The sequence below is a fragment of the Haliotis cracherodii genome, unplaced genomic scaffold (assembly GCF_022045235.1).
Source record: "Haliotis cracherodii isolate W230 unplaced genomic scaffold, xgHalCrac1.p SCAF_5, whole genome shotgun sequence".
Classification (NCBI taxonomy): Eukaryota; Metazoa; Mollusca; class Gastropoda; order Lepetellida; family Haliotidae; genus Haliotis; species Haliotis cracherodii.
This window is the reverse complement of record NW_027266308.1, coordinates 59,817,572-59,843,231: the sequence shown is the minus strand read 5'-3', so window position 1 is coordinate 59,843,231 and position 25,660 is coordinate 59,817,572. Positions and strand designations below refer to the sequence as shown.

Here is a 25,660-nt window from a genome sequence, read left to right as displayed (position 1 = left end):
TAATTCCCGACCGATGTTGTTCGACTTATCTCGTTTTGTAAATGTTTGTAAACAACATTTGCTTAATACATAACGTGTTTGTTGTTTAACGCCGAACTCCACAATATCCCAGCTGTATGACGGCGGTCTGTAAATAATCGAGTCTGGAACCGACAATCCAGTGATTGACATTATGAACATCAATCTACGAAATTAATATTTGATGGCATACATGATGGTGCAAAACTGTATTTTCAAACAGTGAGTGTTCGAAAGTCAGTCAATTTGATTATTTTAATCAATTTTAACTCTAATTGGACATAAATGAAATAATACACAATCAAGGGGTTTTGTTTAGCTATTTGAACAAACGACGGATCATGGAACCCACATGAAAATCCGACTTATTTAGTTCGTGTTTTGTATTGTTGCGGTATGTTTCTACTGTTCGACAAGGTGTTGATTGGCGGTGTTGAGTGATGGTGCTAAGTTTTAAGTCAGCACTTGCCTAGATGGACAGACCCTTGCCTGGCTTCATGCAGCACAACAAAGTGTCCCGTCCACGCAGGCCTCTCATTACACGGAGCTTTTGTCGTGAATATTCAATGCACGTAAGTAGGGTGTATTGTTTGAGGTATGAATGACCTCGGAAACCTGGCACCGTTCATATCTGATTTATGGCGGTGCTGACATGTCCACGCTGGGAGAGCCACTCAGCCCAGGCGACAACGATACTGCACTAGTTGGTGTATTGTGCATGCACTGATAGCATCTCGCCCAGACACTGTGACAAAGAGATGGTAGCAGATATATACAACAGAGGCTGAACCTGATGGTGTATACGTGCAGTTGTAGGGGTGCAGATAACAACCTGCACGTGATGGTGTGTACGTGCAGTTGTAGGGGTGCAGATAACAACCTGCACCTGATGGTGTGTACGTGCAGTTGTAGGGGTGCAGATAACAACCTGCACCTGATGGTGTATACGTGCTGTTGTAGGGGTACAACAACAACCTGCACCTGATGGTGTATACGTGCTGTTGTAGGGTACAAACAACGACGCTGCACCTGATGGTGTATACGTGCTGTTGTAGGGTACAAACAACGACGCTGCACCTGATGGTGTATACGGGGCTGTTGTAGGGGTACAACAACAACCTGCACCTGATGGTGTATACGTGCTGTTGTAGGGGTACAAACAACGACGCTGCACCTGATGGTGTATACGGGGCTGTTGTAGGGGTATACACGGTGCTGTTGTATGGATACAAACAACAGCCTGCACCTGATGGTGTATACGGTGCTGCTGTAGGGTACAAACAACAACCTGCACCTGATGGTGTATACAAATGCTGTTGCACGGGTATAAAATGTTATTTCAAACACGTTTAAAAACAATTAGATATATGTATGTGGCCTTGTAATGTCATCCCTTGCTTATATCAAAGTGGATTGGGTCACCATGTTCTTTGAAGGTTGGGTTAGATTGTACGTGGATTCGAACCTGGGTACGTCTGATTTGCTGCGAACATGCCTACCACAGACCACCACATATATTTCAGGAAATGTTTCACATGTACGAGGTGTAGTATTGGTGAGTTTCTTCGTGTAGCGTATGCGTATTTGTACGCGTTGTCCGAATATGCTGTGATATACTGGAATACTTTTCAAAGCGGCGTTAACTTTTGACCAAACTCCCTCCATGACAATATACGTATGTTAACATTGAAACTTGATGAGGTTGTTTGTCAGTTGGTATGGGTACTTATGCATGGTTTTTATGCATTTCAGTTGGTGAACAGTTGCTGTTAGTAGAATATTTGCCTTATGTTTTCCCAATACATTTTAAACACTTTAGACAGCCTTTGACTTTATACAGATGGTCAAAAACATATGATTCCTTTTATAACCGGCTCACACATACCAACAGAAATTCATGTACTTAACGAGGCATATGCTGTATTATATGCCGAGAATTGGATCCGTTGAGATTTATATTCTCACGAGATCTCACGACGGGATCCACTTTTAGAATCCTTTATTGCGAATTGCGCAAGCCTCGTCCGGTATTTCAACTATTATATTATCAATGTAATGTAGTCATACATTGCCTTCAAGTGCGGAGACATGAGTTTAACACTTGGAACGTAACGGATTACATTTTCTATACCGTTATCCGGACAGTTAATTGCATTCCCATTTCAACATGCCGTGTTAAAATGTGATTAGAGATATGAATCAGTAATCGATCATTCATCGATCACTCAATAACCGATTATAACAAGATCAATGACACACCTGAACAGCCACGCACAGGTGCGTAAGTTATAGCGTTACACCTGTCGCGGGCTCTAATCGCCACCCCCTCTCTCAGGCAGATCAGATTCACAAACAAACTAAACCAGAGGGAAAATAGTCCTCAAACCACGCAAAGGTGGAGTTCATATTTCGTTATCCGACGGCAGTGTGACCCTGGGCAATGCCGGGTGTTTAACATAGGTAACTTTGTACCACTGCCGACATTATGGGATTTAGTGCTGCTGTAATTGTTATTTCGTGCCTGTAAGTCAACACACTACTCCGTGCTGGGGGACCGCGTCAAGTGTTTAGTTCCCCGGGTCCCCGATTGCATTTCTGTCAGGTCTGGTCAGGAACGACCTGTCGGGTTTACAGCAGCACCAACGTAAGTTCAGACGGGGTTGAAAAACCAGGGTGAGGTGAGGTGAGGTGAGGTGAGGTGAGGTGAGGTGAGGTGAGGTGAGGTGAAATTGGGTTTAACGTCGCGTCCATGAGTATTGCACTTATATAACGACGTGTGTGTTTGTGTGTGTGTGTGCTTATTATAGTCCGGACTGATGCCGATTTATAGTGCTAGGTCACTGAGATACCATGCTGCAGTTTAACATGAATACCCCACTCAGACACAGTATACTGACTCTGAGCCGACCAGTCCTTGTTGTAGCCCCTTAATGCCGAGCGCCAGACAAGGTAACAACAAGTACCATCTTTTAACGTCCTTTGGTATGACGCGGCGGGGCATCTAACCCCGGTGAGAGAGGGATGCATACATATAGATTATTATTTTTGTCAGACTTCTGGTATTTCTCGAGCGAGAGCGATGGTTATACATGAGTTCTTATACGAGATTCGTAAAATTAGTATGAAGCGTACCAGTGTAATAATGTCTTTATTATCCATTATTTCTTCACACTTTTGAGTTTCCCTGTAGAAAAATACACTGATCACGACCTCCGCCTAAGAGTGAGTGAGTTGGGTTTAACGTCGCTTTTAACAGTATTCCAGTTATATCGCGGCGTGTCAGCTTAATGTGGGAGGAAAGCCCGAAGTGATGCAGGTCTAGGACGTTTACCACTCCGGTGAAACCCACGAGCACAGGTATGGTGCTGACAAACCTAGAAACATAATAGGGGCGAACCGGGATTCGAACCCACAATCAAAGGTTTCTGGCGTGCCCAAGGGACGAAACTCTGCATAGCGAATCGTGGCGCCTTAGACAACTGCCCCCCCCCGCCTTAGAAAACCACAATTGTAGCATTCGCTAATCTTCAGCTATGACGGCGTTTCTAGTGTGACGTCATTCCGACCTTACGTCACAATAATGAGCGTGTACTGATATTCACAATAGTGCACATACGATTTTGTTAACTCGGATATGATGAAAAGAGCGATGAAGTGAAAAGGTGTACGATTGTGATTCAGACACTTCGTTCAAATGAACAGTCAATGAAGACGGACTTAATTCAATTACGTAATCAACTCAAACAGAAAGAGACTGAGTTACTTGAACTGAGAGGAAATGTTAAAGAAACAATTATATCTATTGACAAGAATGTGCGCGTTGTCGATGGAAAAATAGATTGCATGAACACGAGAAACAAACTTTTATATTCGGAGACTGTTACGAAGGGAAGCCCAAATTCCAACAGACCTCTTTCCCCACCCATTCAAAGGACCGATTACACGAGTATAGACTCTCGTCAATTCCCAAGCCTACCATTCAGACCTCAGACTCATGACAATGCAGGCAGTAAAGACCCAAGCTCTGAAGACACTTCCCCCGAGCCGCTCATTGTCAAGCATGATGGCGTCGTCAGACAAAAGCAAACTAAACCTGTAAACAATGTAAAGGAGTCAAGAAATGTTACATTCAACAATCAGTGGGAAAAGTCTTTTGCCGGTGTCTATAGAAATAGAAACAAAAGACTGGTCCTAAGCTATGTCAGAGCTGACGAACCATTTGACGTTGTAAAAGATGCTATATGTGACTATGCTAAGAATCGAGATGTAACTATCACAAATGTGAGACTCATGAAACACTGGGAAGGGCGACGCAATCCTACCTTCACCATTCGAATAACTGTCCCACAGCAATGTGCAGATATCATCTTGGATGATGACTGCTTCTGGCCCGAAAACGTTAACTGTCGTGAGTGGCTACCGAATAATGTGTGGTACAATGACGATAAGGCTGAACATTAATAATGTTGATGAACAATTTTAGACTTGCGACATATATACTTGTTCTAATGGCAATCCTTCGCATGATTACGTGGAATGTGCGTGGGGCACTGAATTGCTTAGATGAAATTCGCTCAAAACTAATGAGCTGTGACATTTTGGTTATTACCGAACACTGGCTGGACGACACACGTGAATATCTACTCTATGACTTGGATGATGACTTTAACGTCTATGTTAAATGTCAGCATGACCACTTATCTCAAAGAGGCGCAGGGGGTATAGCCATATTTATTCGTAAGAGTACATGTCGGAGGTCGTCAGCAATTAGTATACCTTCAAGCGAGCATATCATTGGGGCTAAACTCCTCATTAGTAAATGCCCTATGTATATAATTGGTGCTCGCCTTCCCTCATCTAACGTATTAGATAGTGTATACATAGAAGAACTTAATAATGTACTGGAGATCTATGATAGATGTTCTCATCAAGGGGAGACAATTCTTCTGGGCGATTTTAATGCAGACCTGCGGCATGGAATTATATTGAAACGCAGAGCGAAATATCTGCAAAGAGTGCTCACTGAACGGAATCTAATCTCTGTCGTACCCCTTGACGATAATGCCTTTTTTACCTTCACAAGTAAATGTAAAACTATAAGAAGTATGATAGATTATGTGTTCATGAATCTCCAACATGTTAGTAACGTTGTTGGTTATACTCTAGATACTGGTGTTCAATACTCAGTATCAGACCATAGTCCGATATTCCTGTGTCTGAGTACTGATTCCCAGCCACGCCACTATGGCGGTGAACATCTTAACTGGCGTAAAGCTAATGACGTAGACTTTATGTTATACCGATATGAAACTGAAAACTATTTTAGATGTGCTCAGTTTGACGAAACTCAGTACGCATCTCCTCATGAATACATTGAATGTTATCACGACTATATCCTACAAGCGTTACAGGCTGCAGCTAAACTAAGTATACCATCTTCAAAATTCCAATCTCATTTAAAACCATACTGGAAAAAGGATAATTTAAATATGTTGCATCGTACAATGCGACAACGCCGTAGTGAATGGATCTATAATGGTAAATCTCATGATAAAGAGGATGCAAATTATATTGAGTATAAAAGAGCAAAACGTATCTTTAGGAAGCAGCATCGCCGTTCCAAACAAAAACTGAAAGACGAAAAGTTTCAGGAAATATATGAAGCAGCTGAGGTCGATGTAACAGAGTACTTTAGAGTAACCAAGAAATATAAAAGAAAGAAGGAACAAACCCAGACGCTTGTGTATAATGAAGAATCCTGTAATACACAGGAAGGAATTTGTAATCTGTTTTCCAAATATTTCAAGGATTTATCAATGCCAAATCATGATATCAATTTTGACTCAGATTTTACTGATTATGTGAATATTCGCATGGAACAGATTGAAAATGATTCGTATAATGACCAAGGGAACAGTGACGTTAGTTCCACGTTGATTTGTCCTTTCACATCTGATGAGTTATTGGCAACTATAAAACGTCTAAAAAGTGGAAAATCGCCTGGTCCCGATGGCATAGTTAATGAACATATCAAATACTCTGGTAGATCTATTATCCATCACCTTGTTATATTCTATAATAAAATTGTTTCTCATGAATATGTACCTAAAATGTTTAACGTTGGAAAGATTTTACCTATCCATAAAGGCCATGGTAAACGTAAAGACGACCCCACTAACTACAGAGGTATTACCCTCACTCCAGTATTAAGTAAACTGTTCGAAAGACTTCTGCTGAATAGAATTGAAGAGTGGGCAAACAAATCTAAAGGCTTCCCCCATCCCTTTCAATTTGGATTTAGGAGAGGGGCTGGGGCAGAAACTGCCCTGTTTACATTAATGGAAAGCATAGCTTATTATAACGAAAGACAGTCTCCAGTTTACTGCGCTTTTCTCGACAACGAAAAAGCTTTTGACAGAGTCTGGCTTAATGGTCTTTTCTTCAAACTGTATAACTTTGGTATTAATGGAAAATTATGGCGACTTTTACGCACAATATATACCTCAATGCAATCATGTGTAAGCATTGGAGGTTTTACCTCAAATGTGTTTCATGTTAAGCAAGGTGTTGGTCAAGGTCGCGTTTTATCGGCATGGTTTTTTACTCTATATATTAACGACTTGTTGTATTCACTTGATGATCTAGGGCGTGGCTTGTGTCTTCCATGGGGTAATACACCTGGCATCCTATTAGCAGACGATACTACGCTGTTGAGCAGCTCCCCTGACGGACTGCAATGTCTACTGAATAATATATACACCTATGCTAATAGATGGCATTTGAAATATAATGCCAGTAAAAGTGCATTTCTACTGTTTGGGAATATTCGCAAATCTGTCTGTCAATGTGTCTACATTGGTTCACAAGTACTTCCTAAAAAGGAAAATGTAACTTATGCTGGATTGCTTCTAAGTACATCAAAGAAAACCTTAGAACGTACCCATCTAATATGTGAAAAACTCAGAATGTTAGTCAATATAAATTATAATCATGGACTATACTTTGGTGGCTTAAATCCTATCCCAGCTGTTCGTATATGGGAAAGGGTAATTTTACCATGTGGACTATTTGCTTGTAGTGTATGGGGTAAACTGTCACCGAAGGAATACGAAATGCTTGAAATTATTCAACGTTATTTTTGTAAAAAGATTCAAGGACTGTCTAGACGCACTCCTTCCGTCGTCACCAGAGATTGTCTGGGTTTAATTTCTCTCCAGGCGTACATTGATCAACGAGCTCTCCTATTTCTGGGAAGACTATGTAATAGTGACATTAACTTTGCCTTTAAAAGACTATTTCAGCACAGACTTGTTCAGTATGAACTCGATACAATTAAAGAAAAAGATGATAAATGTAAAATGTCACCCGTATACCACATGCTTTCACTTGTAAACAAGTATGAACTCAATAATGACATAAACACATATACCATTTATTCTCATTTCCCCTCCAAACATGCATGGGCGAGTCGAGTTAAAGAACAAATAAGCGTATGTGACCATATCATAATTCATGCAGAGATTCATTCAAGAGAAAACCTAAAACGATACTCTCTTATACGATCACCTAAGGTACACAGACTTTGGTTACTAACAGTTGAAAGACCGGAACACTTCTATGATTTAGCATATTTATTATGCCTTAGCACCTACAGTATACAATCTGATGAATGTTTATGCGGCACATTTGCTTTTGATATTATCAAACATGTGTTTATGTATTGTAAAAAGACTGAACAACAAAGAAATATTCTTGTTGAGTCTATTATTGATTTACTAGATGTGACAACTTTTTCTAGTATCTGGAACGATGATGACGATACCTTTCTGTCCTTTTTACTTGGCGGTTTGCCAACAGAAAGTACTATGGCAATTGAATACAATCTATGGGCAAATATAATGCTTCGTGTTTGTAAAACTGTTAAAATGTGGAAAAACCTACTAAGAAACATCATTTGATAACGATGTGAAACTGTCTGTACATACAATATATCAGCTGTTATATATTTATACATTTATATCTCATATCAATGTATCTTCATCAACTGGAGGAAATAAAGATGATCTATCTATCTTGGCATACCTGGACCAGAGTATTTACATGTCAAAGCTGGCAAAAAATGGCCTTAGCATGAATCAAGACCAACCTTAACTTAAAACAACAGTAAGAGATAAACTGGACATAAACCGATTACTTCATCGCTACAGTCCAGTGCTAAGTTATCTGGTTTCTGCAGTATTATATGTGCCCATGCATGGCAGCGTCTTTCATTCACGAATACTCTACAGCACAGAAATGTCGCTGTGCAGAGCATACCTTAACTGCTAACACCAGTGTCCACTAAACTTATCCTTTTCAGGAACACACAACCTGGGTAAACGAGACCCTCAGGAAAGCAAAACTCCCACTAATCGACGATCTGAGACGGGCTGTTTCGGATGGAATAACCTTGGTGCGCCTGTTAGGAGCTCTAGGTGAGTACTCAGTTACCCGTAACCCGGAGCGCCACCTACCAGGCGTTATGCGGAGCACAGTCTACCCAGTGTGTGCGACAGGGGGATATACTATTACCCTGCTATTTCACTACTGAGTCCATACGCCACACAGTTGTACGGGGATAAGTTACCACATTTAACACAGGTAAGTGTTTGATGTTGTTAATCAGGTTTCGATCGGTTTGTCGTTTCCTACCTGTTCATATGATATGTTCTAGATGTCAGATCGCGAACACATGATTTCTTCAGACACAAATATTACCCACTCGTGGGCTCACTGATAAGGAACTGTCGAGGCATTCAACACTAACTACACCCGCGGACATTTCAGCATAAACACTGTGTTATGAACACCACAGACTCGACCATTCTGATACAAAATACGCAGGTCATATTGTCTTGATGGAACTTGATTTAGGAATATCACAATCTGAGGTCAATGCATGTTTTCCATGTCAAATGCCAATAATAATAATAACAACCAATTAAGAAAGTATGTTACCCAAACTTTAAAGTATGTCACCAGTTCATACTAAATTCACTTTTTCACATTAGGGTTACTTTTTGCGTTAAATTTCAGAATATTTAAATGTTTCACGTCATTTCAAGTGCATCTTGAGGCCTTTGATTAGAAAAACAACACTGTTTTGCAAACATGTAGATGACAGTCGTTATTTATTTTGCCGACTTCAAACATGGGGGGCCTCTGGTGACATTTGAGTTCAAGAGTAGATAAATGTCAGCAAGTCCGTGATATTTGCTTGAGTATTACATCCACTGCATGTTATAGACATGGCATAAACAAGGCTCTCTGTGTGTATATTACATTATGGCTTGCAATCGACACGCAATAAACACGGGTTTTCATTACACGTGTGGGTCACTTACATCTATCGACATGCTATATATCACAGCTAGGAGTGATATATAGCGTTGATTTTACTGACTGCCTAGTAACAATACAGGTGGAACTTGGGGATTATTTATCTGTACTGAATTACGACTGACTAACAATATGGAAGCTATGAACTAGATTGAGTGAATATTTTATTGTGGACCGTTTCATTTCAAGAAGACTGCGATTTTCAGCCTATGATATATGAAACTTGGGAACATTAAGCTAATTTTAATTAATTATTGATAAAATATTTTTGTTGAAATTTCAAAACGCTGCTAAACAATGAAAATGTGTTCGTATAAAAAATTATGCTTCCAAGTGGTGCTTTAAGTTGAATCTGTATTAATGTCAACAAATAGGTTGTAATTTGACTTAACCAAAATCGGTCATCATAAAAAAAACAGCCTTTGTCTGTCAACGACATCTGCACATCCCACCGAGCATGTCGTCAACCAGCAGTTTCTGACTCCAAAAAATGTCGGATGGGTAGAACTACCCGTCAAGTTCTAAAGGGTGTCATTCACAAGCCCCCCTCTCATTGTCCCTCCCAAACCGCGCGTTCCGCCTCACGTGCCGATTCATGACCCTTGATCTGTCACCCCATACTTTCCCCAGCCCTATTCATTGACTTCATGTCTCAGTTCCGCCAGCGACACAGCAAGCCTCTTCAGCTACCCCAATGTAGACTTATTAAATATGAATAAGTCATACAAAGTGCTATTTGTTGTCGTAAACAAATGATGACAAGTGACAGGTCAGGCCTTGAGGTAAATACAAGCTTACCCGACACTCAACAAACCCTGCTGACGTGCATATATATCATAGCCAAGGACAGACAGGTGACCATTGACCGTCCAGACTCAATAAAGTTCACTGTGTGTGTATGTAAACGCGATTGGTATGTAGGTGTATTTGTTATACATATGTTTGTATACATATGTAGGTATGTTATGGTTGTATACATGAAACATGCCTTTGTTGATGGATGTGTTTAGATCCGACAAAAAGGAAGTTATTGGATTCAAGGTAAATATATTCTCTGATGTGCAAAATAGTCTATATAAACAGCTGTATTGACAGATTCGGTGATTGAAAGGAAGGTGTAACACGACTACTGCTATTTCAGATATGAATAAGGGGGCACGGGTGGCCCAGTCGTCTAAATCGCCGCGATTCGCTGTGCAGAGTTGCGTCCCTTGGGCACGCCAGAAATCTATGATTGTGGGTTCGAATCCCGGTTCGCCCCGATTAAGTTTCTAGGTCTGTCAGCATACCCCTGCTCGTGGGTTTCACCGAAGTGGTAAACGTCTGAGACCTGCATCACTTCGGGCTTTCCTCCCACATTAAGCTGACACGCCGTGATATAACTGGCATACTGTCAAAAGCGGCGTTAAACCCAACTCACTCACACCCAATTATGACTAATTAAATCGAAATTGATGCAAATGCATTACTATCAACAACCTACTACTATAGCAATACAATATACAATTTATTCAAGCACAGAGATATATATGAAACAGCACAGCTCCAAAGTTGTGTTTGTTTGTTTGTTTGTTGTTTAACACCGCACTCAGCAATATTCCACCTGTATGACAGCGGTCTGAAAATAATCGAGTCTGGCAGCTCCAAAGCCTTAATATTAATTCATGTAAATATTTTCTCTCTATCTCGAAATGTATTTCATCCAATAATGTTTCTCTTTACTTCGAGAAAACCGAGCATGTTGTGCGTTGAGAAACTGGATATTTCGAATAGTACGACGTAAGCATACCAAGAATAGAATTGTGCGAACTAATTAGCCCTGACTATGCGGCTCGTAAAAGTCTGTCTATGTATGGAGTGGGTGAGTTTGGTTTTACTCCGCTTTTAGCAAATATTCCAGCAATATCAGAATAGGGGCTTCACACATTGTACCCATGTCGGGAATCAAACCCGGGTCTTCGGCGTTACGAGCGAACGTCTATTTATAGAACAACCGTTTCAACTGAATGACTCAAAAATATTAACTGTGTAATCAATAATATTTGATTAATAACAGGAGATATCGCTTTGGTGAGATATACTGTAGATATCGCTGCACAAAACATGACGTCACAATCTAATGACATCACTAATCGCTCTGCTACTGAAGCGATAAGCAGTACTTTTTACACTTCAGACACTGCTTATAACTGTCTACAAAGTGAAAAAGTTGTCTTTTGATAAAAGTGAAAAAAAACCACGAGTTGATAAATTTGATATCAAAAGACACTCGGGTGAGATTGTCTACTTATTATCTCTGTAAGTCCTGTTACATTATTTGTTTTATTTTCTTCTATATTGTTTTTTTTGCCAACTGGAGTCTGTTTTGTCGGATGATCAAGACAGTTTGTTCTCTGGCATTGACGTTTTATGTCATAATAAACAAACAAACAAACAAACAGTACATTAATGACATTAATGAAGGACATATATTAAGAATTGAATCATGAATTCATTGTCTGATTGTCGACCTGTGTTAAAGGAAGACTCTCATTACTCCAAGAAGACATGTTCTTAAACTTAAAAGTTCATTACATATATCCTTTGAATACCATTATGATAAACAGTTTATATCATCACGATAATACAAACTAGGAGCCTGTCTATATACTACGGTATACAGTTGAAATACAACACAAAGGTCATTGTCAGTCGTCGCTGAGTCGTAAAGCTGGTTAAGGATACAATGAGATGGGCTTATTGGGGCCCGTGTGACGTCAATCAAGCGATTTATTCTCGTTGTGAGATATAATGTACAATGTTCAGCATTAAATGTCAAAGTAGCTGGTTATATGTTGGGATCTGCATGTGTGAGGAGGGTACAGCGGTCTGATGGGACAATGGCGACACGCTATCTAGCGGAAATGTGGAATCTGTTGTTCATTTTATGAATCTGGTTGAATCATTCTGTGGTTTTAGGTTTATGTGTTGCGTAGCAACAGATGCAAGTTCGGCGCTGGCAGGCTACGGCTACTGACCCCGAAAACATAAAATAGAATGGGAAACTATCATTCCATGACTTACAAACAACATGTGATCAACTGACATTGGTATCGAATACTCTTACGTTAATATTAGTGAGTGAGCTAATGTTTTATGCCGTTTTTGGGCAACGTTGAAGACATAACGGGCGGGGCTAGCAAGTATGGTCTTCGCCCATTGTTACATTCTGAGAACAGAACCTGGGTCATCGGCCTGGCGAGATCACACTTCAACCTTGGTTTTTCACCTCGCCTTAGCATGTAGGAATCTTTAAGAGTAGTTGTGATGTTTATAAGATACTTTCGCGAACAAAGAAGATGAAATAAGTGAATTATGTCTCATTGATACATAATATAGCTTCTAAAATTCCACTTAAAGATATATTAGTTGGTTAGTTGGCTGGTTGGTTGGTTGGTTGTTTAACGCCGCACTGAGCAACAGCTATTTGACGGCGGTCTGTAAATAATGGAGTCTGGACCAGACAATCCAGTGATTGACATCATGAGCACCGATCCACGCAATTGGGATCGATGACATGCATCAACCAAGTCAGCGAGCCTGACCACCCGATCCCGTTAGTCGCCTTTTACGACAAGCATAGTCACCTTTTACGGCAAGCATGGGTTGCTGAAGACCTATTCTACCTATTCACAGGTCTAAAGATATATTAGAGTGTGTGAGTATTGGCGGACGCTGCTTTCTGGGAACACCAGAAATGGGCTTCACACATTGTACCTATGTGGGAATCGAACCCGGGTCTTCGGCGTGACGAGCTTTAACCACTGGCCACCCCACCACCCCAAATATTTACACATTTGCCAGGATTTTATCTTATTTCGAAATATTGTTGTTTTAATTTGAAACGTGATGTAGGAAATGGTTAGTATATTGGAATGTAGACTAATTGTAAGTAGGGGAGTTAACGTAAATTACAATATACGTATGTAAGTATTCAATTACATTCCATATGATCATAATTGGCGATATGAAGCCTATCATCTCCAAATTGGTTCAGGCTAAGGGATAGGCAAGGTCCAGTCGAATCATAACACAATGAACGGTTCACACAACGATACGGGAACAGCCTATTCTAGATCGCCAGCAAACTTTCAATGAAAAAATAGCATTGCGCAATGATACAAATATTCAGAAAGTCCGACTCGTGCATACCATTCGGTTGAAACGTGATACAAAATGTAGTTCCAACAAATACCAGTAAAACATGGGATTGGTCAAGGGAGCCTATTAAGCCAGCGTTGACGTACAAGGTCGACAGTGTATTTATTATTGAAACAAAAGTGTCACAGCGATATTCATATATTATCTCCTGTAAATAAATCTTTAATCTCTGATATTTAACGCGAGTCATTGCGTTGAGTCATGTTGTCCGTTACGGAACAGCATAAGGACTTCGTGGCTTAGCTGTGCATATAACCATAGATTAGCGTGGATTATCTCAAGGAATGTGTAGACATATAGATCAACCGCGTTGACTAGTTTTGTTTGCCGTTAAAACAATATACAAAATGTGACGGACGATGTGACATATATCTTACCGCTTAACTGTCTTCATTACCAGGAATTATGTGGTATCTAAGCAGCACGTATTCACCCGTGTCACGGTCTTAGTGCCCAACACAGACTCTATTATACGCTATGTTAACAGCTTAACGAAACATACGTCCAGGTTATTACGGTCTTAGACGCCGTAATTCGCTGCGCTGAGTTGCGTCCCTTGGGCACGCCAGGAACCTATGATTGAAGTTTCGAATGCAGAAACCATAGATTGCAGACCAATTTGGCAATATGCGAAATTGTTGATTTCAATCATGTCATGGCAACGCATTTACGTGTGTAATGTTTTCATATCAACGATGTTTTATTGTGATACTGTGCATGGTGATTTTTCTTTTTCCTGCCACATTGTCTCCAAATATAAATCGTAGTTTGGAAGGACACTGTAAACCTGTTAAACCTTGCGTACAAAATTATTTGATGATACTCAGGTAGCATCCGCACGCAAGAGGAATCACACGTTCGGCATCTTCAGTACCAAAAGATGAAGCTGTTGTTTTATGTTAATAGTCCTGGTCATAAGGCGCGTCATTTCATTATGACTATGGTAATAAGGAAGATAATTTATTATTATGATGAACACAACGTTTCGGAGTATATACTTATTCCTTCATCAAAGACTTCACCTGATGAAGGCGTAAGTATATACTCCGAAACGTTGTGTTCCTCATAATAAAAAAGTTGACAGCCATAAATAAATTATTGTCTTCCTTATGTGTATCACTTCTAAATGACTTGACTATGGTGATATCTATAGTAATGGTATCATTGTATTCAAGAAGTATTCCTGGTGCAAACAGCAGTTATGTATATAAATGACAAACGCACATTGCCATGATATATGGAGCTTTTACCACTGTCAATTTTGACAACTAGTGACAAACACTGTATATGAATAAGTTGTTGGGAAACATGGCCAATGTTTTATCGTGCAATCTCCCAACAGATCTGTATTGGCCATGCTTCCCAACAACTTATTCATAAACAGCGTTTGTCACTTGTTGTCCAAATTGACAGTGGTAAAAGCTCCATATATCATGGCAATGTGCGTTTATCATTTATATACATAAATGCTGTTTGGACATTTCCTTACAGAGGAATACTTGAACCATCAGACTCGTGGCTATGTTTGTCTTCAAATACCTAATTATAGACCGATTGTCTTTAACGTATTATCATAGTCCAGGTTTATCCAATTTCATGTCAAGAAAAGTTGTTCACCAAACTCCTGACCATGTCAACAACGGTAGATTTACATATATATTTGTAAGACTGGCGAGCAAGTGAGTATGGTTTTACGCCGCTTTTAGGAATATTCCAGCAATATCACGGCGGGGGACACCAGAAATGGGCGTCACACATTGTACTCCTGTGGGGATTCGAACCCGGGTCTTCGGCGTGACGGGAGGACCCTTTAACCACTAGGCTACCCTACCGCCCCTTGTAAGACTAGATGCACGTATAAATTTACGCAGTGACCTAGGTTCGCGTTTGTTGCAAACATCTTCGTTTACATGTCCTATACCCTATGTTTCCGTAATTAAAGACATATGAAATTCGTCTATGTTTCAAACATCCTATATCGTTTGACACTCATTGAGTTTTACACTCATTTTAAACTCATTGTCCAAAATATAATTTTTCTCCTATGTCCAAAATATAAATTTTCTCCTATGTCCCGCAGTATATTGGAATTCATACCACGAATACCAACGATTCACAATTTTGTTATTTCTATCGCATACTCTCTGACACTCTATCCGTCCTTAATCGTTTGGGGATTACCGGGGGATTATATATAGTGAAGACCAATCATTTTGTAATTCACTGTTCATGAGACACTTTGTACCGTTTGGTGTTCCACACGCAACGATGCGTCACATGCATGCCCAGAATGACATGGAGTGTCATGCACTTTGACAGTCAAACATCGTTGTATTGTAATATGTTTGATCGTGCAATCTCCCATCTTTCTGTGTCGCCACAACTTCAGGTATCTGTAGGCCTTGTTATACGCCACTGCACATTGATTGTGAAGAAACTCAAATGTTGATGCCTTTTTCTAGATATAATAGAAATAATGACGACACGGTGTTCAATTTAGAGGACAGGTAGACTATACACACACACACCGCCACTCCCCGTTAGGTGCTCACATAGTATGCTTATAGTCGGAGTCGTACAACGCCGAGATTTCTTTGTTTTTAACACATATCGTATTGATATACATGGTCAGTGGGAGTGGGCAAAAGTTATGGTGGGCCTGTACCGAATACATATGTACATATATTGATTTTTATCAATCCATATACATATTTATATATATTTTCTTATCTATCTATCTATCTATCTATCTATCTATCTATCTATCTATCTATCTATCTATCTATATTAGAGTTCTAAGTAACAGGGTGGCCCAGTCGTCTAAGGCGCCGCGATTCGCTGTGCAGAGTTGCGTCCCCTGGGCACGCCAGAAACCTATGATTGTGGGTTTGAATCCCGGTTCGCCCCAATTATGTTTCTAGGTTTGTCAGCACCATACACGTGCTCGTGGGTTTCACCGAAGTGGTAAACGTGTGAGACCTGCATCACTTCGGGCTTTCCTCCCACATTAAGCTGACACGCCGCGATATGACTGGAATACTGTTAAAAGCGGCGTTAAACCGAACTCACTCACTCACTCACTCACTCAAAGTAACAAAGAGAAATATATTTACATGAAAAACATAGGCCTTTTGTCATTGTGTCAATGGTATTGTCCCTCTTACGTGTAGATTGTAATGGTTTGATTTTGGGGCAACGCAGGTGTTGTATTCTGGCGTAAGTTTCAATCAATATATTCTCCTCTTTTTACTAAACAGTCGGGCAGAAGAAAGAATACATTTTAAAATTTAATGTGACCAAAAGAGTGCAAACGTTATCAAAACATTACTAGGCTGAAAACAAACGCCGGAACATTGCTAATATAAGATCCAAAAACACAACTATGATACCCGTGTCAAATATCATCAAACAACCATTTCATGTTTGTTTCATTTTTAACCTCCATCGGCCATGGGTGTATTAGTACATTGTGATTCAGATAAATACAGATATTTGTTTCTTTACGTCACAACCATCATACCAGATACAGCTGAAGCGGGTTGACCTACATGCCATAGTTGTCATTATCACGTGCTGTTGTTTATTTGCTTATGTATTTGATATGTATTCTATTTAAAATGTTTACTTTAATTTTGTGTTTGTTGTATAACGCCGCACTCAGCAATATTCCAGCTAATAATCGAGTCTGGACCAGACAATCTAGTGATTGATATCAGGAGCATCGAACTACGTAAATGGGATACGATGACATGCATCAACCAAGTCAGCGAGCCTGATCACCCGATCCCGTTAGTCGCCTGCTACGACAAGCATAGTCGCCTTTTACGGCAAGCATGGTTTGCTGAATACCAATTCTTTCCCGGATCTTAACGGTTGTTTGCTATGTATGTGAATAGGAATGCGGGACTCTGTTTATAACTACGAAGTAGTTAACCACGCAATGCTTTATTTCACTAACTTAACAAAGAACCGCACTAAGACATATACATTGGAATTTATGACTAACAACTTAACTTGATCAGATCATGTTCTGCCTATATATTTAACTCGTATAGTCTTTATGTCATTATGGACACGTGCACGCGGGGGACTCCTCGGTCATATAATAGATATATAGGTGTGTGGGCTTCATCTACTGCTAGCGACCGCCTCCGTGGTCTAGTGGTAGAGCGTCCGCCCGGAGAGTGGAAGGTCCGGGCTTCGATCACCGGCCGCGTCATACCAAAAGACTTTAAAAGATAGTACTTGTTGTTACCCTGTCTGGCGCTCGGCATTAAGGGTCTAAAACAAGGACTGGTCGGCTCGGAGTCAGTATACTGTGTCTGAGTGGGGTATTAATGTTGAACTGCGGAATGGTATCTCAGTGGGCTAGCACTATAAATCGGCATCAGTCCGGACTAGTACAAGCAGCCACACACACAAATGTGCACACACGTCGCTATATAAGTGCAATAATCTTGGACGCGACGTTAAACCCCATTTCACCTCACCTCACCTCATCTACTACTGCTTATTACTTGATGACGTATACTTACCCGAAGAGGACAGACTTCTTTTAATTTGTTTTTTTTCTGGTTTGATAGTGAAAAAATGCATTGTGTGTATTTAACCCTGTCTATACCGACATCATGTCAGATTCGTTTGTCTCTCTGAGAATGTTTTTGTCGTGTAGCCATTGTTATCTGGAGTCATGGTTCTCCACCAGACATGACACGCATGGATTTGTGTGTTTTTCATTACCTTCCGGCCGACCCTACTGTCACGCTAAAGATTTAGAAAAAGGTTTACAGACATTCACCACTTGAATTAATATCATATCGCTATGGAAATAGAAGCTTTTTGAAGGGAGGTAACAGCCCGACGGTTTGCTTCTTCCCGGCTGTTATCCTCTTAGCCGTGTCTCTTTAAAGCTCTGAACATTCTAATAATGCATAATAACAATCGCACTTTGAACACTTTCATAATATCTCTGATAGTTATTGTCAGAGTTGCCATAGCAATGATTAACGTTTTACTATTTCATACAATAACATTTCAGACCCTGTCAGAATTGGCTCCCGACGTCCATATAACCACCTTGCCTTACAGAAGAACTGAAATACCTTTGTGCTGTGTCTTACAATTTTTTCACCCAATATACCTGCGAACAAACAAAGATATTTCTTAATCAATATTCCGATATACAGAAACTGTTCCAAAACACAGGACTGTTCATATGCCACAGGTGTCCGATAAACCATTCTCATCCTCGATCAGGTCCCTACCATATATCCCACGAGACCATATCGAGGACAGTGTTCACACCAGCGTCCTCTGAATGGCAATTTCGTAACAATCCATAAGTTCTTGTACAAGGCTCCTCGTTCTTTTCATGATCGTGAAAGTCAACATTTATAACCAGTTCTCCCGTGGAGCTCTTTAATGTTACATTTTATTACAAGGATCATATTATAATATTTCTGTCTGTGCCCGATTTAATGTTCACTGCACACCGGGTATCAAATGCTTCATAACGTTTTTCCTGCGCGTTCATAACAGTTTGATTAATATATATACTGCCGGGCAAAAGAGAGCAACGCCCCCTGGTGGCTAAAATGAAACAAACAAGAAATGTTTATTCGATGGTGATGTATTTCATACGGGTTTCATAGTTGTGTTTTGACCTTAAGTCTTAAGTGTTTCGGCGACTATTTTCAGCCTAGTAACGTTAGATAACGTTTATAATTTTGTCCAAATCCAATTTTCAAGTTTGTTTTAAGAAAGAATTACACCACAATATCAAACAGGCTGGTAAAGCACCCTTCTCAAACCGATCTTGTCTTAAGCATTTAACCAAGTCGTCCTATTGAAACTAGAGACGCATGCAACTGTGAAGATCTTCCAAGCATAAATCAGTTAGAAGTAATTCAAGGACAGTCGGTGCGCCCATTGACCTGGTTCAAACGTCGACAATCTAAATGCCGCCACCGGAGCTGCAAACCATTAGTGAGGGATCCCACTGAGGACTTGTGTATGTAAACAGGAATGTTTGTTCATCGTAAACCTTCCTAAGTATGCCTCCTTTTCATATTATACAACAAACACCCCTTCTCTGTCCGCCCGGCTTTCAAGTCATACATATATCTCTTTGAGTATAAGGGTTGTGAAAGAAAAATTGAATTAGATTACCTTTGTAAATGAAGGCGATTTTGTTGCTTAGCTGTCGGTCGTTGTGATTTAGAGTAGTGTTAGGTTGTTTTGTGAAACGGAGACATAACTAATGATGTGATAGGTTGTAAATATACTGATGGAGTAAAATGAAGAAACATATGAAAATATTATAGTCAGGTACAGACCAAGTATCCTGTCCCAGCGATAACATCCGTCACAAAATCCATGCAAAGGCAAGTCAAGTGTTCACCTAAACAAACATGTGATAATATGGTACAAGTCAGAGTATGTAATTTCATAAGACATAATTTTAGTCACTGATGAGTCAGTTTTGGAAATGTTATCCACATGTAAACCATGTTATTATTATTATGTTATTATTTACTTTACATAATTGGTCGTGTTACATTATGCATGCGTATATGTATATATAGTATATACTCCATATTTTGAAAACCTACTATTACGTAGCGTTTCATTATTATTATTACTCCGGTCACTGGATCAGTCTGCACTCGATTTTCATTGTCAGCTCACTTGGGAGTATACAACCACAGCTGCCTGGATCAATGGATCAATGTGCACTCGATTTTCATTCTCAGCTCCCTCAGGAGTATACAAACAAGGTTGCCTGGATCAATGGATCGGTGTGTACTCGATTTTCATTCTCAGCTCCCTCGGGAGTATACAACCAAGGCTGCCTGTGAGGCGCTAGGAGGTTAACAGTCACATTACTATCGGGTACCCATTCAATGATAACAGAACACATTACTACCGGGTACCCATTCAATGAACAGATTTCGAACAAAGTCACATGCTTACGAAAACGTCACATGTGTTACATGTGCTTCAGAGTAGGGCAAGACCAAAGCCCTAGAAACTCTCAGGGGTCAAGCTTCCGACCACGGGCACCCATCCACCTACTCTACGTGACCAGCGCTGCTAAACTTCACCTGAAATGTGATATGTGCTCTGTGCACAGGCCCACCGCATAATCAGAAATTGGTACTGTTCTTTTTCAGCAATATTGATATCGTGTACAGTCTTTCTAATCCACACAAATACGAACCAATAAACGGAAGTGCATGCACGTGGCCCTGATAAAACAGCAATTCCAAGCCACTCTATGAAAACAAGTACGTTGCATTGAACTAGGTCAAGGAGGACATAAAAGCGATCGCATCTACACTATTTAACCCATTTCAACCCAAAAAAACTTCATTATCATAATCTCTGCCTTCCCTCGCGGTATGGATCTGAACGAGAGCCCGGGGCTGGTGACAGATTAGGCCGGGTAGGGTTTGGCTTTACATTAGGAAATACAACACGATGTCAAATGGGCTTTGTAAAGGTTTGAAACATATACTGACAGTTAACGTAGATTGATTTTTGTAGCAGTTTAATGTGTTATTCTTTTTCTTCATCTGAAGCTATTGCGAGAACGGTGTTACTGGTAGTGGTGGCAGTAATAGATAGTTTCAGATCGGGGATATGGGACACACAGATAGCCATCTTAATGGTCAGGTTAACGTCCTCGACGGTGTCTTCGAATTTCCACGTGGGTGTTTCTAGACATTCTAGTATTGACCTACTTCAATACAATTTATATGATAATGAAGATGAACTTACGATATCCTTTGAATATATCAGACTTTTATTGTTGAAAATATGTTTCGTAAACTATTCAAATGTAGGCGTTATGTACTGGGTTACATGCGGTGACTGACTGGTATTGTAGAATGCATGACGGCCTTTCGCGAACTTGGACCGACCAAAGAAATGACGAACATGAAGTTGACATTAGCCAATCACAAAGCTGCTTTCTCGCGCTTTACGTAGCTCGTTCCGAAATGGCGACTTCCATTCCAGACTATGCTTTAAAAATATTTTGGCAAAGATGTCGATTTTCAAAATTTGAAATCTGAACAAAAGCAAATTCTGGAATGTCTAAGAGATGGTCGAGATTGTATGGCAGTACTTCCCACGGACTGTGACAAGTCTCTTCTGTTTCAACTGTTTGTCCCCTTGAAGCGAGAGACAGAAGATGTCTAGCATTCGAAATCAGTCGCAACGCCCCGTGTTAACCTTTTCGGGATAGCATGATTAGAAAACTAATTCGGACTTTCACTTTCGCGATCTCGTAAGCGACGCTCTGATTGGTCGGATGAGACGTCGTTCTGGCGAGACTTGTAATGGGATGTCCTCATGTCCTCTGTGTTTTCCACATTTGATGCCTGCGAATGCGATAGTTGTCCTTAAAATGTTTATGTGTGCATTCCATATCACTGAAAGTACGAACAATATGCAGGGTACATCTTTGCACAGTGAATATGTGTAAATTGAAAATGGCTTACAATACCTTGGATAATAGAAAATAAAATTAACCCTAATATATATATTTCCCTGATATATATAATTTCAAATTGATATCGGTTACGTATATATTCAAATGAAGACGTAGTTCGATGTTGAATATCTTACATTTGGACGTCAGACAAGGGGGCTGTTTTAGACCTATTTTATTAATATTAGAAGCTATAATAAGTTTAAAGACGCCTTAATTTATATGACAACACTTTCAAAGAAACAATAGATGGCATGGTGATTAAAACCATAGACACATAAACACCAGGTGTGTTTACTTTTGTCTTTCTTTCTAAATCTGTCTTTGCACTGTGATTGCAGTGTTTATCTGTGGGATCGTCGTGCACATTTCCAAGTGTGGTTATGTTTGGTGAACAAACACGCCCATATCCAGTCTGGGGTCTCTTAACCCAAGGTTAACTCCCGTGTTTGACATGCCTGTCGCTACAAGCTGCCAACACAATTAACTCAATACCTGTGTGTGAAGAGTCTGTACAGGAACGTCAGAATTTGAATATGAATTAGTTTTATAACTTCTCTCAAGTATTTGGTGGGAATACGCCTGAAGTGTGTTGGTATGACCCTGTTCACACGTTGTAAATGTATGTGAGAATTATGTCTCATGCAATTTTGCAAACATGAGATTATTAAAGAAGGGCATTGCAGTATGAACAAAGATGCTGTACGTTATGCTCCGTCCCTATCCATGGCAAATTTGTAAATGGAAAAGGAATACAGTTCGTAACGACGTTGAATCACAGGACCATGTTACTAATAATAACAAAAAAACCTCGCAGACGAGGCCAAATTTTTTGCGAGTTTGTTTATTAGTATTATTAGTAACATTGTCCTGTGGTTGAATAAAGAATATCTATTTGTAGATTTTAATCTAATAACTACATAATTTATGTATTATCATATGTATTATTATGATTATGATTATGAGCACGATTGTGATTATGCTTATTATTATGATTGTTATTGTTATGTTTATTATTATGATTATTATAATTACAACCAAAAAATAGAGTCGATACTCAACATTGTTTTTAGGGCAGTGAACGTAATTCCCAAGTACTTTCAATTATTGTATGAGCACAAATCCCTGTTATCTTTAAAGGGGGAGCCTTTGCTCCCCGGCTTGTTCCAATTCGCACATGTACGTCGTAATTCCTGTTTTTTTAGTCTGTCTCACAGACCCTGATACAAGTCTATCAAATACAGCCCATGCAAGTCTATAATGTTTGGCAAGTCTAGATTTCTGCTGAAATGAAGAGAGTCTCTGGGCTCCTTTTTATTATTTTTTTATTAAGATAATTTAACAACTATTGTTTTCTGTACGATATGTTCATTTCAGAGACTAGATGTTAGTCTACTGGTTTTTGTGAAGCACAGAGATTGGGCGTGTATTAATAGTGTTTTCATTAACTGTTAGGCTGATACACATCATAACTGTGAAATTAACTGAGAAACAGTGACTTCAGAGACCTAATCAAATCTGCTATGCCAGCCATTTTGCCCGAGTATTGTACTCCTTTAACTCTGCGTATCTTAAACTTATGATACAAAGTTAGTACGATGGCACAATTGATGTTCTATTGATGCTCTATGTTCTTGGGATGGCACAATCCAAGTTCTATTCATCACAGACACGATGAGCATAGGATTACCATTGATGAAGTGAAGTGAAATTGGGTTTAACGCCGCGTTCAAGAATAAGCACTTATATAGCGGCGAGCACGTGTCTGAACCAGTGAAGATCCGGGGTAGAATAGGTCTTCAGCAACCCATCCTTGCGTAAAAGGCGACTATGCTTGTCGTAAGAGGCGACAAGGGGGATCGGGTAATCAGGCTCGCTGACTTGGTTGATGCATGTCATCGTATCTCAGTTGCGTGGATCGATGCTCATAGTGTCAATCACTGGATTGTCAGACTCGCTTATTTACCGACCGCAGTCATATAGCTGGAATATTATTGAGTGCGGCACTAAACAACAAACAGAAAAAGCATGTGTTGCTGTTTGTAGTGGTCCGGACTAATGCAGTTGTTATAGTGCCAGCCCACTAAGATACCATGCCACAGTTTAACATGGATATCCTCTCAGACACAGGATACTGACTCCGAGCCGACCGGTCCGTGTTCTATACCCTTAATGCCGTGCGGCAGCCAGGTTAACAACAAGTACCATCTTTTAACGTTTTTTTGGTATAAGCAGGGGATCGAACCCCGACCTTCCGGGCAGATGCTCTATCAATTAGACCACGGGGGTGGTCGGATCTCCAATGGAGTCGCATTCAATGATTAGGATCACATGAATGTGTCCAAACATGGTGGCACATCTACGTCAGCACGTGTTCTCATCCCCTCCCGCCACCTCACAACAACCTCCTCCCCTGTCACTCTCCATGGACAGACAGACATAGGTCCCCTTGGCTTCCACTATATCGGCTCCCCTTAGAAGGACACGTCCGTGGATACAGTGTGTGCAAACTGAAGTTAATTGTTTAAATATTGACTTCGTGTCTTGTCTATAACCTACTGAAAACACCCCTCTCTAGCAAGGCTCGCTCCCCACACGATGTCGTGCTCGTGAATTATAATTTGTGATAGATTGGACCGCATACTTTCTCTGTCGTCGTCAACCTATCCATTGCAACGACATTGTGAGGGGGCGTCTCAAAAACGTTTGTATATTGTATATGTTTTATTTTATTTAGTTTCATTTGATCAATGTGATTATTGCTACAGACTAATTGGCATCGTTAGTTTCATTTGAAACGACTTGTGTAAAATAATATATCTAAATCATGGAGGTGCTGATACAAATGACGTAATTGTGAAAAGGGTTTTGAAACACCCTTTAATCAGCGTTTCACCCGGTATGGGTGTGCAGGGAAGGTCACCCCAGCGTCAAAACACATTGACATTATCCGGTAGTCTGTGCGGGGAGATTCTGGTCCTCAGGACAAGTGCCGGTTTCATGAAATAATATATACTTACTTGTATTGTAATTGATTACATGTATTTCTTGAAATTGAATAGTCTTAACAATTAAAAATTATATTACCGACGTAGATTTTATCTATAAAAACCATCGTCGTAACAATACCATTCTTAAAAGACCAAGGTTCGTATGCATAAATGAATCTTAGCATTAAGACTGCTGGGCGGGTGCTACCGGTAGGGCAGGACATGCTTACACTCTTCGCGAACACCTGGTGTCATCGCTGATCAACTCTATTTTACCTTTTACGCCTGATGGAATTTGTTTCGGCGGATAATCGAGACTGGTTATTCTCTGGCGTTGCATTCTGTATGACTCGATTACACAGACTATAGGCGTATTAACACAAGGATTCGTTCGTATCGCAGGGTTAAGTAACGGTGGCAAGGACGGGGATTCCATAATCTGAATCTTTCTGCCAGACAGTTTGACAAGCTTGGACAATCTGTTCACCTAGAAGCTTCAGTGATTTCAAGAAACATGTATATACTACTCAAATGAAGTTAAGGATCACCTGATTCTTTTATATTACAATAGTTAATCTCT

The 25,660-nt window shown here is 40.1% G+C and overlaps 1 protein-coding gene across 1 annotated transcript in view; it reads left to right on the top strand.

The window, feature by feature from the left end:
• The window catches only part of LOC139442918 (uncharacterized), a 53,923-nt gene that overhangs the window by 2,518 nt on the left and 25,745 nt on the right, over positions 1-25,660 (top strand). The window contains exon 2 of the mRNA XM_071223840.1: positions 8,378-8,492. Within this exon, the coding sequence (XP_071079941.1) occupies positions 8,378-8,492 (115 nt within the window). The remainder of the gene's footprint in view (positions 1-8,377; positions 8,493-25,660) is intronic.